Below are 15,661 nucleotides of genomic sequence, written 5' to 3'. Positions count from 1 at the left end.
GAGAGAGAGAGAGAGAGAGAGAGAGAGAGAGAGAGAGAGAGAGAGAGAGAGTTAGTATAACCCCCTCCCCCCAAAAAAACAACAGCTGAATGAACAACAACAAAATGGAGGGAGGAGCAAGAGTTGTTGTCTCCCCTTGCTGAACCAAAGAAAAGGTAGATAACTACCGGTGCATGTATTATTATATTATTTAAGAACGATGTTTTGAGGAACACACAATCCTTATTTAAACGATAAAAAAGTGTTTTATTAACGCCCCCATCCACATGTGGACTTCCTACCGGCCTGAGAGGAACACAATATCATCATAACAGAAAGACCGAGATACTTGATAATTGATTATTATTTCCCATTCGATAATCGAACACCGGCCTCCTCCTCCGGCGTGCGACAACAAAGCGCTTAACTAACTTCCACACCACAGACACCTGTACAACTTCTTTACGTCACCTTAATTTTTTCACTTAAGGCTGGGGATCTCCTTACATTTCACATTTGTTCAGCTCAAAATTGCACGTGTGTTGTTTCCTCGTTTTACCTGAGAAAGAGTAGTAGATATCCATATCATATATTATACATATATGTAATATAAAAAATGACGTTTTAAGCAATTCAAATTCTTTAGGTCACCAGGCCGCCATAAAGTTTCTCATTTAAGGGGGATCGATTTACATTCTGCTTAGGTTCAGCTCAAAATCTCATTTATGTTATCTCCCTTTACTAGAGAATAGGTAGAACACCATAATTTTACAAGTGATATACAAGATAAAGGAAGATACGGACATTGGTAAGTAACTTGTGATTTTATTGATTTTCGGTCACATTTATTGAAGAGGATTCCTCTATAAAGCTTAACCGTCCCGTTGGAGAGAAAACAAGTTGAATTTGCAGTGAAAAATGATGTACTGGTGTTAAAGGGTATGTCCGTAAGTCGGTGATGTCAGCTTAGAATCAATAGCGTGTGTTCTCGCCATTTGATTTAAAAACAGCTTGGCATCTGCTTAGCATTGACCTCACAAGTCTGTGAATGATGGCCATGTTCACATTTGCACCAATTTGTGTGATGGCTAGTGGCAGCTGAGGTGCCTTTGTTGGTCTCGGCTGCAAACGATTCCGTTCTCTTTGGGTGTGGTCCCAGTAGTGTTCGATCAGGTTGAAGTCTGGGCCCATTGAGGGCCATAGAAGCACCCTGACATTGTTCTGCTGTAAGAAGGCTGCTGTAGCTCTTGCAGTATGTGGTCGGGCATTGTCCTGCAGCAGGATAAGGTTCAGGTGTTGCTGTAAATGAGGTATAATCACAGGTGCCAGTGCCTGCTGGATGTTGGCTGTACATTAACACCGTTACCTTGACCAGGTTCATTGTTTTGGGAAACAACTGGTCCCAAGTGTTGGTTTAGGTGGATTGCACCCCATATTATTATGCTGGGACCACCCCATGTATCGAATTGCAGGACGTTGTTGTCAGCGAACCGTTGGCTGGGTTTTCTCAACGTCCGGATTCTTCCATCTCCTCCACCGACGCAAAAACGGCTTTCGTCAGCGAATAGGATATTTCTTCACTGTCGCCAGGTCCAGTTCACAGGTTGCTGATCCCACGCCAAACGTTGCTGCCGATGTCTTGCAGAGAGGACTGCACGTCTCAAAGGTCGACGACATCGCAGTTGTCCTTCTAGAAGCCGGCGGCGTACAGTGTGACCGGAAATGGCTCTCCCATGGTCTCCAACGAGATATCCGGCCGATTCGATAGCACACATGAAGCTATCTCGCAGGTGTTCCACAGAAGAGCACGGTCTTGGTGTTCGGACGTCACTCATGGTTGGCCAGTTCTGTGAGCATCACGAGTACTTCCAGTGACTTGAAAACGTCTTCGGAGTCAACATATTATTGAAAGGGACACACCCACGGCAATAGAAATATCTGTTGGACTCTCTCCCGCCTGCAATCTGCCGATAGCCCTTTCTCGGTTTGCTTCGCTGAGTCGTGGCATGGTCGGTGGCTCAAAACACTCGACTGAAGAAAGCGTTACGTCCTGTCAATTAATACTCCTAGGTTGGGGGAACACTTTTTAGAGGATAACAACTGCTCGTCACTAACTAGCATGCTGAAGAAAATGCTCAGTTTGCATTTTTTTTCGCCGCCATATATTGACCTCATTTTATACTGTGAGCAATTTTCAGCTTGGTGACATGAGCTCACAGCATCACTGAATACAAAAAATCGATCGTGGCCTACATTCTAGCGAATGTGGGTCATTAAACACCTGAGTCTTTAAGTAGCTAAATGACTTGCGTAACTTTTGTTGTTGAAGATTCAAATGCTTTAGGTCTTGCCCTCGTGGACAATTGGCATTGGCCTAGACAGAATAGGCGAAGCTGCACGCTGTGGTGCCTTGATGTAAATGGTAACAAACAAAATAGAGGCAGCATTTAAACAGGCGACAAGTTACCTCTAAAACGAGAAAGCCATACAAAAAGATATGTAGATGTCAACTGTTTAGTGGTGCAGCATGCCTCATTCGATGAGAGTGACGATCGAGCTTTGCTGCACAAGCCGTGGGCCCGTCAGCAGACCCGTTACTAGCATAAGGAATATCAGCTGTGTGCCCGCCTTGGCGCCGCTCAGGAAGAGGTTCTGCACGGCAGAGTTGCGAGCGGAGTCGGAGGAGCTGTACCATGCTGCCATCAAGGTGAGTACAATCAAAGTTCTCCTAGATGGCCACCCATTGTCAAAGAGAAGAGTGGTTGTCTTAGACAGGTCTACGTGTTGGATAGTGTTATTATAACGTAGGAAATGTTTCACGATGTGGTGGAATCAGGTACTCGTCAATTTTAGGGCAGATGGAGTTATTGATATCATTGTAAAGTGTATTTATTTATCTTGCTTTCGATTTTTTTTAAACCCATTTATCTTAAATAGGAGTTGAAATATTTACGATCAAAGAGGGTAGGGGCCACCTTGTGGTCAAATGAACGTGTCCTTTGAAACTGAAAATTTACCTTTTGGGAGCCTTTAATCAGCATTTTTCCCCTAACATCCACACAGAAATGTGTTTTTGAAATGTTTTAAAAGGTGATTGGCTAGAATTTAAACATTTAATAAAAATTGCCAAACCAGCAGAAAAATGACATTTTCTTTAATATCATAATTTTGCCGAGCGCCTGCTTTCACTATGATGCCTCACAAATGCAAGCTGGGAAGTGGTCATTTGTACATGTGTTTGTCTTGAGCTAGCGTTTTGACATTTTCAGTCTTCCCACTTTTCTGTACATTATGTCCTTCTCTGTCCCTCTTCTCCTGGTTCCACTTGGCCTTTCCCATGATCTCTTACCCTGTGGATTCCAGCCCAACACTTTCTTTGTTATGCAGCTGCTTAGATTCTTGAGAGTATGCCCAATCAATCACCTCCAACTGTTATCTGTTCAGTAATGGAGAACAAAAAATTAACTTGTGGTGCGTCTGCAGCCCTAGTGACATTCCATGCTGGGAATGCTTAGCCCCACCCTACTCCACCCCACCATATCCCTTCAGACAGACGTTCACACAGTCACACGTGTTATGGCCGCCAGTCCAATTTTATTCAACCCCAGTACACACTAAGACGTATGTTTTGCGTGAATCAACTAGGCATGTGTTGGTGTGGAAGATGGCCTCTGATTGGTTGGCATACATTGGCTGTGGGTCACTGGTTCATCAATCACAGCGTGCGCTGAGTGATTTGCTATGTGTGTAACTGTAACAATCCACGATGCAGGGTAATTGATGGTCCAGTGGAATTGGCTAGAGGCTAGAGGGGATAGGGTTTGTTGCTGGAGAAAAATGCACGAAGCCACACCATTGGAAGTTGATTGCCTAGTAACTTGTGTAAGCGGTCAGGTCTTCAATACAAGCTGTTCGACAAATCCGTGCAGGTGTTTGAGAAAACAGTGTTGCCTTTACAAAGAAAACAATGTGATTCAGTCGCGGAATGGCATATATTGTATGAGCTATCCATGAGCACATTTAACCATATTTATTAAATATTATATATTTATTTCTCATTCCTGTACAATTTATGCCTTTTGGTTTTTCGTAATATTTTGTATTCGTATATGTGTCACGGCGCGATGAAATCAAGCGCTCGTCAATTTTTGGCCATTTGGAGTTAATGGTACCATCTTTCAGCTGGTTCATTCGTCTTGTTTTCAGCCTATCTGTCTTGAATAGAAGTCGAGATATTTGCGATTGGAGGAGGTGGGGATCCCCTGGTTTCAGAGATTTTTGAAATATTTTAATGGCCACCAAATTTTGGTGACCTCCATAGCTTAACAGTTCTTTGAAACTGAATATTTTTGTTTTTGTTACGTTAATAAACGTAATAAACTTTCTTTCTGTAAAATCTACACAGAAATGTGTTAAAGGTGTTGAGTCCCAAAAAAAATGTCATTGACAATTTCCAAACTGGATTGAAACTGCTGCCGGTTTCGTCATTGTCATCAGTTTGAGGAGTGCCTGATTTCACCACGATGCCTCACATATTGCTGATCACTTTTTTTCTGTCTTCAGATTGACTACAGCTTCGTCCCCACATACTTCGAAGGGCCAAAAGTGACTCCTCCTATAAAAGAGCATGTTGCAACAGATGGGGAATATGTAGACACAACCAGAAAATATTGAATAAATGGCAAGTGAGCAGTGTGCAAAGTTTTTGATTGGTGGTGTTTGCTTTTGTGAATGGGAAAATATATTAGATATGATGGTATGAAAATGAGCCTTGTGATGTATTTGTTGTTAGTGGAGATTTGAATGAATCAGCAGCTTTGGAAACGACGTTGGTCGTCTCACTTCCTTAAAAAAAAATTCAATGTACAGCATTCGAAATAATTTGTGTGTGTTTATGTTTGCGTTTCTTTGAAAGCATTTTTATCAATATTAGGGTTGTGTTATGCTGAGCGTGTATGATGTTATGTGTAAATTTTTGTACATAAGAAAAGTAACACAATTAAGCTACCTTGCATCAACGTTTTTTTTTTTACATATTAATTTGAGCTTCTGTACCATACTTCTTTATTTATGAAGCGTGCAGACAACATGAGTTACTTCTCGCAATCCAAGAATGGAGATATCGGCCAAATGTCGAAACATGAGTCAGATTTATAGATTTTCAATTGATGCCACCTTGTTCATGTAAAGCGTGTCTTTTATTATTCCACTTACAAATTGTACAAACTCCACCTATAAAGCTAGTGCATCAATTTCCATTGTAAGGCTAAAATCCAAGAAGTAACTCATTTTGTCAGTACATCTCTCATATGTGTGCATTTAACCCTGTACTACAGTGGAAACCTGATATAACAGGGATGGTGGGACCAGAGAAAAAGTCCTGTTATAATGTCAGATCCCTGTTTAATCAGAAAGGCAAGGGAAGTAAGCATTTGTGGACTAATCCGGCTGTATTTATTCATGGGTAGTTTTCCTTGCCACAAGTACCAGGCCTACGCGTGCGCATAGCTAGGCTTAAGGTGACAAGCCATAATTATGTGCGCGGCAGCGGGACGATGTGCGGTACCGCAAGTCACATTAAATCCATAATAATATGTGCGGCAGCGGGACAAAATGTGCGACTCTTTCTATGAATCTTCTTCATTGAGCCTACACATCTCTGCATTTACTTCTTATTGACTTATCATCTTATTATTTTTATTTTTATTATCATTCTTATTGACTTCATTATCATCCATATTTTCTGTTCTTGCATTGATTCCATTAATTTAACTGCTTTATTATCTCTATGTAGAGGTATTTAATTGTTATTTCAATCAATTTAATTAAATAAATACATTTTACTAAGGTTACCAATTGTCGGGTAAATTCACCACTGCCGACGGGTAACTTCGCCAGTATTGTAAAGTTGCAATTATCTTGATCTTTTGTCACTAGCATAACGAACGGGTCCATCCATTCCTCAGCCATTCAGGACAGCCCAGAAGGCACCATTTGGGCATATCAAGAAAATGGGTGGATGAACGACGACATAGGGGTGCAATGGTTTCAGCAAGTTTTCCGTGCCAAATGAATTGACTACATCACACAGAGATTCTTCAGTCAACCCTATTCCGCCACATTCATATTTTTGACCGCGGCAGAGCTGCGGCAGCGACAGAATCGCTCCTGGGTGCGATTTTATCGTCACACTGCCGCACCGCTGCCGTCCCGGACTTATGGTCATATGGATTCAGACATTGATATTTCTGTTGGAGCGATTTTTATCGTCCCGCTGCCGTGCCAATGCCGTCCCGCACATAATTATGGATTGTCACCTTTAGGGCAAGATCGTAGTCTGCAACACATCGCAGCCCTCTCTCGCTTCACCCGCTGCATGTGCTTGCAGTTGCAGTGGCGTGGCCCCTCTCTCTCTCTCTCTCTCTCTCTCTCTATCTCTCTCTCTGTCTCTCTCTCCACATTGTTAACGAGCCTTTGTCCCTGCTATATAAACGATTGGGCTCTGATGAGGTCCTGTTATTGTCGATAACTTTTAATAGAGACAAGGAGTAGGAAAAAGCGGGGATTTAAAAAATCCCTGTTATTACCGGATCCCTGTTATTACCGGGCTTGTTATGTATGGTTTCTTTTTGTAGTTTACTGGATGGTACACAGACAACTTTATTTTGGAGGCATAGAATTTTGCCCTCTAACAGAATTCTGCCCAGTGAAGATTTAAACTTAAAACATTTTGTCTAAGTTTGCAAACAAGTGTGTCACAGCAAGTACCGTGCAGCATGTTTCTACAGGTGGTTGTCTTGTGTAGGCTTGGAAATTTCTTTTTTTTTCTTCTAAAGATCCAGCTCATAAATCGTGAAAAGTAGAGATATGATGAAAATAATCGCAATTCTTTAGAAGTCAACGACTTTGTGTACCAAAGCAGATGAAATCTTACCTTAGTAAGTATAAGGCATATATGTCACATAATATGTGTCCCTGCTGGTCAATATCGGTCACGTGAAGGAAATTTCAAAACTGAGTTAACATCATTTTCAAAAACTATCACCTTTACCCTACAATTTAAAACAAGAGTGAAGTAAATATGACCATATTTGACGAAAATACAGAACCTTTAATTGTGCGAGGTGAGGAAACACGAAAAGGAGAAAATGGCCTGCGAAGTTGAGCAACGATGTTTCCATAGCAATGGGGGTCTTAGAATTGAGATAGAGACTTGAAATTTAGCAGTTATATTGGTTATGCCGCTACAAGGTTACATACAAAAGTAAAAATCTATTCATTCACAGAGAAAAAACTTATGGACCAAACAAAATTTGAACAAGAATGGACTTCACGTCAAATCCAACAAGATTTTAAGCATTATACTAGGTACCAGATACTAAATTTTCAAAGTAGCTGTATGTCAAATTCATCTGTTTCATATGAAAATGAAAGGCCTGTGTCACCTGCGAATTTTGGTACCATACTTTTACCTCTCAGTCAATGTTTAGCGGAATGGCAGCTGTTTCAATTTAACATAATAATCAAAATATAAATATTGCTGAAGTCGCTAACTGGCTGCAACCCCATGTTTGACAGATAATAAAAGAGTACCAGGTACACCAAACATCTCTGCATTAACAGGGTACAATCATTATAAGAAAGAAATGAAGTCTAATTTTTTTCAAGACTGTGAGATCATTACAAATCGGTATTTTATTGCCTCAAACACGATGATCTGTCGTTATTTCAATAAAAAAACAGACCATTCAAATGCATGGGTGTCAATTTTGAACCTGGGAGCCTCGCATTCCGACAGCGAGGGGTTTCCCTTTCCGCGGCGATTCTCCAGCTCTAAACACCCGGATATACAAACAACATACACTATTGTAACAAACAAAATCTGAACTTTTTCAAAGTGTTCAGCATTTTGGTGTTTTATAGCAAAAGAGCTAAGAAACAGATCCGAGATCTGAATTACCCCCTATTTTACCAAAACCACGCGCTCGGGAGGTCGCGAGTCAGCCTACGTGCCGTGTTTACGCTACCTAATTATACTTTGCAATAGCACCATAACACACGAGAGAGCACACACACACACACACACACACACACACACACACACACACACACACACACACACAAACAAACAAACACACACACGCACGCACACACACACAAACACACACATACACACAGACTGCCTCAGTGGCCTCTTGCTAAGGAGTCCGCTTTGCGGGATCTAGAGGAAGGTTAATTAATCTTTCAAAGCACTGAAACACAATAAAAAGGAATTTTTAAAGTCTATCCAAGAGTAAAACTGAAAGATCAACTAAAGAAAACAGCTAGCAGGGCACGCCCACACAGTCAGCTGTTTACGTAAACAAGCTTGAAGTGAGCTAGAAGTTACGGTTTTTACTCCGTTTTACTAATCAGAGTCGTTTACATTTCAGACCATCCATGTTCAAAAAGGGGTCAAAATTTAAAAATAGTCGCGAATGAAGAACGTAGAAGCAAAGGTGGCCATGAGGTATGGTTCTAAATATAATCTCACAGCTACACAATAGCAAGGTCCAATAATTCCTTTCACCAAAGCTCAGAACAAAACCACACACACCTCCATAATAAATCAAAATTTAATATTTATAGTCGATTATAGTTCTTTATTTTTATCTAAAATGAAGCAGAAGACATCAAACTTTCAATAGATCCAAAAATCAAAAATTTCGTGGAAAGTCACTTTTTTTGTCTTTCGAGCCTCGTAACTGATAATAGCACACTGCGTCTTACGACTGATATTGACCAGGGCAGACAGATATAATATTATTAGCATTCACAAAAGAAAGCTTGGTGCTCATATGACCTTATGCAGTTGCAAGCACTGTAAAACCTTACTAAAACCTGAAAACTCAAGAAAAACAAAATAGCAATAGGGTTGGGGTTTTTGGTTGTTGTTTTTTTCTTGCTCCATTTTATTCGGCTTCTGCGAAACTTGACTCACAAAAGTAACAAGTAACACAGATTTGGGGGGGGGGATGGGTCGTCTTTTTTTGTTGGTTTATTGGGGGGAGGGGGGTGCAACAGCAAAGAGTTTGTTTTATTTTATTTAATTTAGAAGCTTGACGCACAACAAAAATAACAACAGCCTAGGGTTTTGGGGTTGTTGTGTTTTTCTTCTGTTCATTTTATTTAGCTTCTGAAACGGGATGCAGAAAAAGAAGACAACAAAATGACGGGGGTTTTTTAAATTTATTTTTTTTAACTTAATATTTGACTTCTGAAAGTCAATGCACAAAAAGAAAAGTCACACAGCAGAGTCTGCTTAAACCAAACATGGTTGATCTCAAAACAGCTTCAAACCGAAAGAAAAAAACCCCCTCTTTTCGATTTGAGCAAGCTCTCTCTAAACCGTAAACCAGGCCAAACCAAAGACAACCCGCAGTCTCACAAATTTCGGTTTCAGCGGACTCTGCTGTGTCCTAAAACAAAAGCAATATCAGCACCACACAAAAACTTACAAGTGGCCATTATTCTTCCACTACGACCCCAGAATGGTAAGGGTTCTATACTAACTAACAATATTAATCACAGCATCAGATAGATTTTTATTGTGGATCAAACCTTTCATATTGGGGTGACTTTAGTAGTAGAGGCAACATGATAGAAAACTACCCTGTAGTAAAAATTGTATGTATAAATAAAACAAATACAGCAAGCACCACAAGGGGGAACCATTGTCTCTACAGATTTCCCTGGGTATGATCAACCGGTATATTAAGATGTGAGAGCACCAGGAAAAGGTTCAGAAAGGTCCCAGTTGGTGAAAGCGCTATTTTTGAACTTGGAGGTGAAAAGGCAAAAAAAGTGTCATGTAGTCACAAAAGTTAATTTTGCGGTGAAAATGTCATTTAACTAAATCATGAGCAGGTAAATACCAAAATATACCTGAAAGCAGGCTATGAATATACCTGAAAGCAGGCTATGAATAACATGAAAGCAGGCTATGAATATACCTGAAAGCAGGCTATGAATAACATTGAAGCTGTTCTTCAAACTTTGGTTTTATACCTTGCCTCACAAAATCTTAAAGATAACAAAATTATAAACCTGCCCAAAACACAACTATTGGAGAAGGTGTGACATATTGTAGGCCTGCTGGTTAGATGTACTTGGCCCAAAAAAAATTTTAATTGCAATTTCTTGTGTATCTCAAGTATCTGCAATATGTGCACGAGAAATATTGTGTCAAAATTCAAATTTTAAATATTCAAAAAGGTACAGTACAGTTTTTAAATCAATGAAATAGTTTTTTTCTCTTTTCTGAAAAATTTTCTTCTCTAGGCTTCTTCATGCATCTGAACAACTTGCAAACAATTTGGAATTTATTATAATACTGAAACCAGTGGGCATGACATATAATTGCTCTTTGATTGGTAAGATCACGTTTGATTTTGAGTTAAGAGACAACACAGTGACACACTAATGGTCATTTACTGCAAGGAAAAGTAAGACAGACAGACCGACAGAAACAACAGAGGGAAAGAAAAGAAATATAGGACCTGCCAGCAGCACCTTCCAACCATCCACACTCTTTCGAATTTATGCTACTGTTCTCAATAAATGTACATTGTTTTCACACAAGTGTCGCTTTAATTCATCCTCACTTTAAAAAAAAATATGTCAAGTATGCAGACAAAGTTAGTTACTTCTCACAATCCAAGAATGGACATATCGGCCAAAAATCAACAATGGGTTCAGATTTATACCTATAGATTTTCATTTGATGCCATTTTGTTTAAGTCTGCTGTGTCTTTTATTACGGTATTCCACACTTACAAATTGTAAAAACTCCACCAATAAAGTTGAAGTATCTATTTCCATCAGGCTAAAACCTGAGAAGTAACTCATTTTATCAGCACACCTCACATATGTCCTAAGCCAAAAAGTCGCACAAATAAAGATAACAGGGATGGCCGATAATAATTGTGCCTATAGTCATAATCTGTGCAAAGAAGTCTTGTTTGTTTTAGTAGAGGTTTTACAGCGCTCGCAACTGCATAGAGTCATATGAGCGCCAAGGGGTGAATGTCAACAGAGAAGTCCCAACAGGGAATCAGGCTTACTCTGCTCACCTCTTTAGCTTCAACAGCACAAGGTCTGCTTCAACTATCAAGGCACCCTATAGCAGGTCACAAGAGTGTGACAAACATACAAAAGAAGTAGAGGAAAATGACAATAGTAAGGATTTGGAAAGAAAAAGCAGCAGTTCCCTGTTGCAGTTCAGGCACAGTTATGAGCATGACATCGATGAATCAGCCCATTTACAATTACAATTCTAATGTGCATAAGAACATGGTTAATTTCCCCTCTTTGGGAATGGCCTAAAGACACTTCAGTCAGTAGCACTGCCCCAGGGGGTAACAAAGAAGTCTAGCGGAGGAAGACACAAACAGCGTCTGGAGTACGGTAATGGTGAGACTCTTTGCCTTTCATGTAGAAGACATTCATGAGTTTGATTCTTTATTAAAAGTGTCTCCATCTGTTTGCAGGAATTCTACACTCTCATTCAGCATGAGTTGGCCCTACGTTTGGCAGAGTTGAAGCAGCCTGCCCCCTGGACTATCTAAATTGTTTCAAAAGGGCCATAATACATACAGTAAAACACGGATAGTTCGAATTCGTCTGGTTCGAGGGATATCTTACAAAGATAAAGAAGAAGAAAAAATGGGGCTGCAGGAACAGTTCGACGGATGCAAGATTTGGAGTCTCCTGTGTTCCACCTATCCGTGTTATGCTGTAATTACATTACTACAGTCATTGAGGCTAGTTTGATTTTTGTTTTTGTCTTTATTTTGTTGATTTCTTTCTAAAAAGAAATTTTTCTTAGGGGTTGGGGGTACAACACAAAATTGTACAACAAAACACATCTCAAGACACCAAATATGTACTAAAAAAATTGATTGTTTTAAACCCACAAAAATGAGACCAGAATACAGTCTGGCCCCTCGGAACAGCCTGATGGGATCTGGCATAAGCAACAAATGTAGAAATAAATCAACATCATCATCATCAAGACTAATCTTGCACATCATTCTCAACATTTCATCATCATCAAAATCAAATTCCAAACAATTTTTCTTTTTCCTGTTTTTTTCCCCTTGAATCATAACTACAGCTACTATCAATGTCGACATATTTTTTTAAAGTGACTCACAAATATTCAGCACTAAATCAGAACACAGGACTACAAACAAAACAAAAAAACATGAGAGGAAACCAGAATGCTAAACAACATGGGAAACGATAACATTCATTTAAGGCAACAAAAAAGTAAACAACAGTGAACCAAAATAAGGCATGTCATGTACCGTTCTATACTCAAGCAAAAAATGTCCTTCTACTTCTGTTGTAAACATGCTGATAGAAGTAACAGACTTTGAAGCACATTCCAGATTTTAGTGGTACTAAGATGTAAATATATATATATATATATATATATATATATATATATATATATATATATGCAGGAATTAGAGGTGTTACTGGAGAGTAACATATCAAAGAAAAGGAGGAGGAGAGATATGGACAACAGTGTTTCATGGTTGATAGGAAAGAAAGAAAGAAGGAGTAAACCACACAAGAACACCCACCAATTACCCATAAGCAGATTCCACAAACTGGATTTTTAAGTCTTACTGAAGCAAGTAACATATAAAATAACATTTAAAGCAGTTTCAAAAATACAAAAATCTGAATCTAAAAATATCTCAGGCAACAGGCAAGAGTACAAAATTGCTGACTGGCCAAATAATTACAGAAGCATGTATAGTATAACAAATAACATTCAAAGCTATTTCAAAAATAAAAATCTGGAGTCTTAAAATATCCCGAAGCAGTAACAAAGCCCATTCTGCAAATGTAAGAATGGTCACACCCTAGATAAAGTGTCGTCATCCCCAGTCAGTGATCAAATTCACAGACATCACCACTGCCATAAGCTGACGAAATGCGATTTTTCATTTTTGGCACCAATTTTCTTTATTTGCTAAACCGAAAGCCTGATCTGTTACACTATTTGTGTGAAAAAATCAAAGTGAAACTGTGGCTAGTTTTGGAATAAATTCAAATTCAAATTTAGGAAAAATGCCTTTTTTAAATGGTTATGTTGACAAAAACCTTTTAATCTTGAAACAGCAGTGAATTTAAGAAAGGCATTTTGTCAGCTTACAGCATACCAGTCTAGGTCAGTTCAAGGCATTTTGTTTCGTTTTCACTTCTCACACTCAAAGAGAAGTTCCATAAATAGTTTCTCTAATGCAGTCTTTGCTCCTACTCTGTTTACAAATCCATCACTCACTAAAAACAGTAAGTAACTATACTATTGACGGTAATGGCATTGACAGTCTAGTGGTTAGGTTGTCAAGCTCGTAACCAAAAGCAGGTCATAGGTTTGAGCTCTGACAGGGACCCGACATTGTGTCCTTGTGAAGGCACTTTACATGAACTTACTTACAATGTACTTTAACCAGGTGGGAATGGTTATCTGACAATGGATGGTGAAAGATCTTGTTAGTGACCGAAAGCTAAATCAGCTCCTTGCTCTGTATGCTTTCAGGGGAAGCCAAGAATGCTTAAGAGTGTTTTGGGGTCTGTTGGATTATTAATAATGCTTATACAACGCACAGAAAATGCTGTAGAGCAAGGATCTCAGACTCAAATTACCCAGAGGCCACTGGAGGTAGAGTCTGGCACTGGGTGAGCCTGGGCCACATCAAATATTCCACACACAAAAAAAAGGTTTGTTAAGTATTTTTCTTCTAATTAAGTGCAACTGATTTAATCTTCTCAATCTTTATCAAAGGCAGTTCAGAACGTGAACGCTTCTTCGGAACACCAGCTACAGTTGTTACCTACTCCTTGTTGCCATAGACCTGACAGTACAGTGCTTCCATTTACTTAGAACGTAACTCAGCTACATTTGGCATGTGAGAAAAACATGCAAGCCACACTAACAAACACTAAATTTTGATGTTGAGTACGAGCCTCAAAATATCGCCCTGCGAGCCTCAATTGACCCACAGCCCCAGAGTTAAAGATCCCTGTCGTAGAACATGGATAAATCCTATAATATAAATGCAATTATTATCATTAAATTATGATTAATTATTGTTATCATCGTATAGATGTCATCACTTTCAGGGAACACTCATCTTGTCAAAACAGAGGAGGGAGCTATCTCGTACAGCATAATAATACATAACCTTTGGCATTTACTTATAAGTAAAAATAAAAAACATACTGATTGGCTAAATAATATTTTAATAAAGCATTCAGTGTCAGTAGGCAGAAAATATAAAAATAAGTTTTATTTTTTGTATATATCCATATTTTTACAATATATTATAGACATATTTTGAGTAGTAGGCCTATTTTTAAAAGTGTATAACAACAACTTTGTTACAATTGCAATGAGGTATTCTTCTCATCTTAACTCAACTGTTTAGCAATAGAAAATGGCATGCATGAAATAATATAACAGCACTACAAAAGAAAAAATTCAGATTGTCAGTACTTACACTTAAGTCAAGAAAAATTAAAGTACGCCCCTTTGCTTGTTGCAAGATATTTCACAACCCTAGAATTACAAAGTTCTATCTGCTCAGCACCTAGTTTTAATAAATTTGACGTTAAAAATGTTGAGTTTCACAACATGTCAAGTGTTTCCGAATACAATTCTTTGAATATCTTGATAACAACTCTGATTAATATTGCCATTTTGATGGAGCAGGCAGTACATTTGGTTTCTGACCTCAAAGTCTTAGTAACTCAAAATGGCCAAAAATGTCAGATAGAAATTTGTAATTCTAAGGTAGCCATTTGTCTTGATTTAAAAAAGTTTTCAATAAAAATTCAAAGGAGTGATGCTAGGATACAAACAAGCAGCATAACACAAAATGGCATGGAAACTCCACCATCTCCTTGCACCATAAACTCAGTGCTCCACACCTTTATGTCATAGCATTCATTGCACAGATGTTGAGGCAGCTGAGCTTACAACCAAAATGTTGCCAGTTCAAATCCCAGCTTATGCCCTTTTCCACCTTCACGGGAAAAGGGTATAAACCGACTAAGTAAATCAATGAAAGATCTTGTGAGTATGTTAGTGCACAAGTGCCTGTAAAAAAGCCAACTTGCACTCGGCGTTCTCGAAAAGCTAAAAACGTCTCGGAATGTCAAAAAGCCTTTCACTTCTAGGTGATAAATTGTTAAGTCCATGGCCTGCTTTTTCTTGTGTTCACATATACAATAATGCATAATAAAAACGCAGACTAGATCAATCAACTGCCAGTATTTTTTGGTCAGAGTATCTCTATATATAAGTAGGGGTTTACTGCATTTTCAAAATACAGCGGTGGATTTGAACTTGCATTAAATGCATCACGTAATATATATTATATATGTGAGGCAGCGTGGTGAAATCAGGCGCTCATGAAAATAGTCAAACTGCAAGTTGACATTTTCTGTGCCTTTGATCAAGTTATTCAGTAAAATCTACACAGAAATGTGTTTATAAATGGATACAAAAGATGTTGAACCCAAATAAAACAAGGTCAGGAAAAGTTATCCAAAAGGTAGAAAAAAGTTGGTTTCCTCGATTTCATTATTTTGACGAGCGCCCGATTTCACCATGCATGATGCCATA

At 38.9% G+C, this 15,661-nt stretch overlaps 1 protein-coding gene across 1 annotated transcript in view; it reads left to right on the top strand.

Annotated features, from left to right (window-relative positions):
- The window catches only part of LOC101863506 (39S ribosomal protein L40, mitochondrial), a 26,987-nt gene extending 22,333 nt beyond the window's left edge, over positions 1–4,654 (top strand). Inside the window, exon 5 of the mRNA XM_035969404.1 lies at positions 4,543–4,654. Coding sequence (XP_035825297.1) covers positions 4,543–4,653 — 111 coding nt within the window. The 3' untranslated portion in view covers position 4,654. The remainder of the gene's footprint in view (positions 1–4,542) is intronic.
- The last annotated feature ends 11,007 nt before the right edge of the window (positions 4,655–15,661 follow it).

Source organism: Aplysia californica, unplaced genomic scaffold (genome assembly GCF_000002075.1).
Source record: "Aplysia californica isolate F4 #8 unplaced genomic scaffold, AplCal3.0 scaffold00144, whole genome shotgun sequence".
Lineage (NCBI taxonomy): Eukaryota > Metazoa > Mollusca > Gastropoda > Aplysiida > Aplysiidae > Aplysia > Aplysia californica.
Note: the sequence above shows the minus strand (reverse complement) of the source record. Positions and strands in the feature narration are given on the sequence as shown.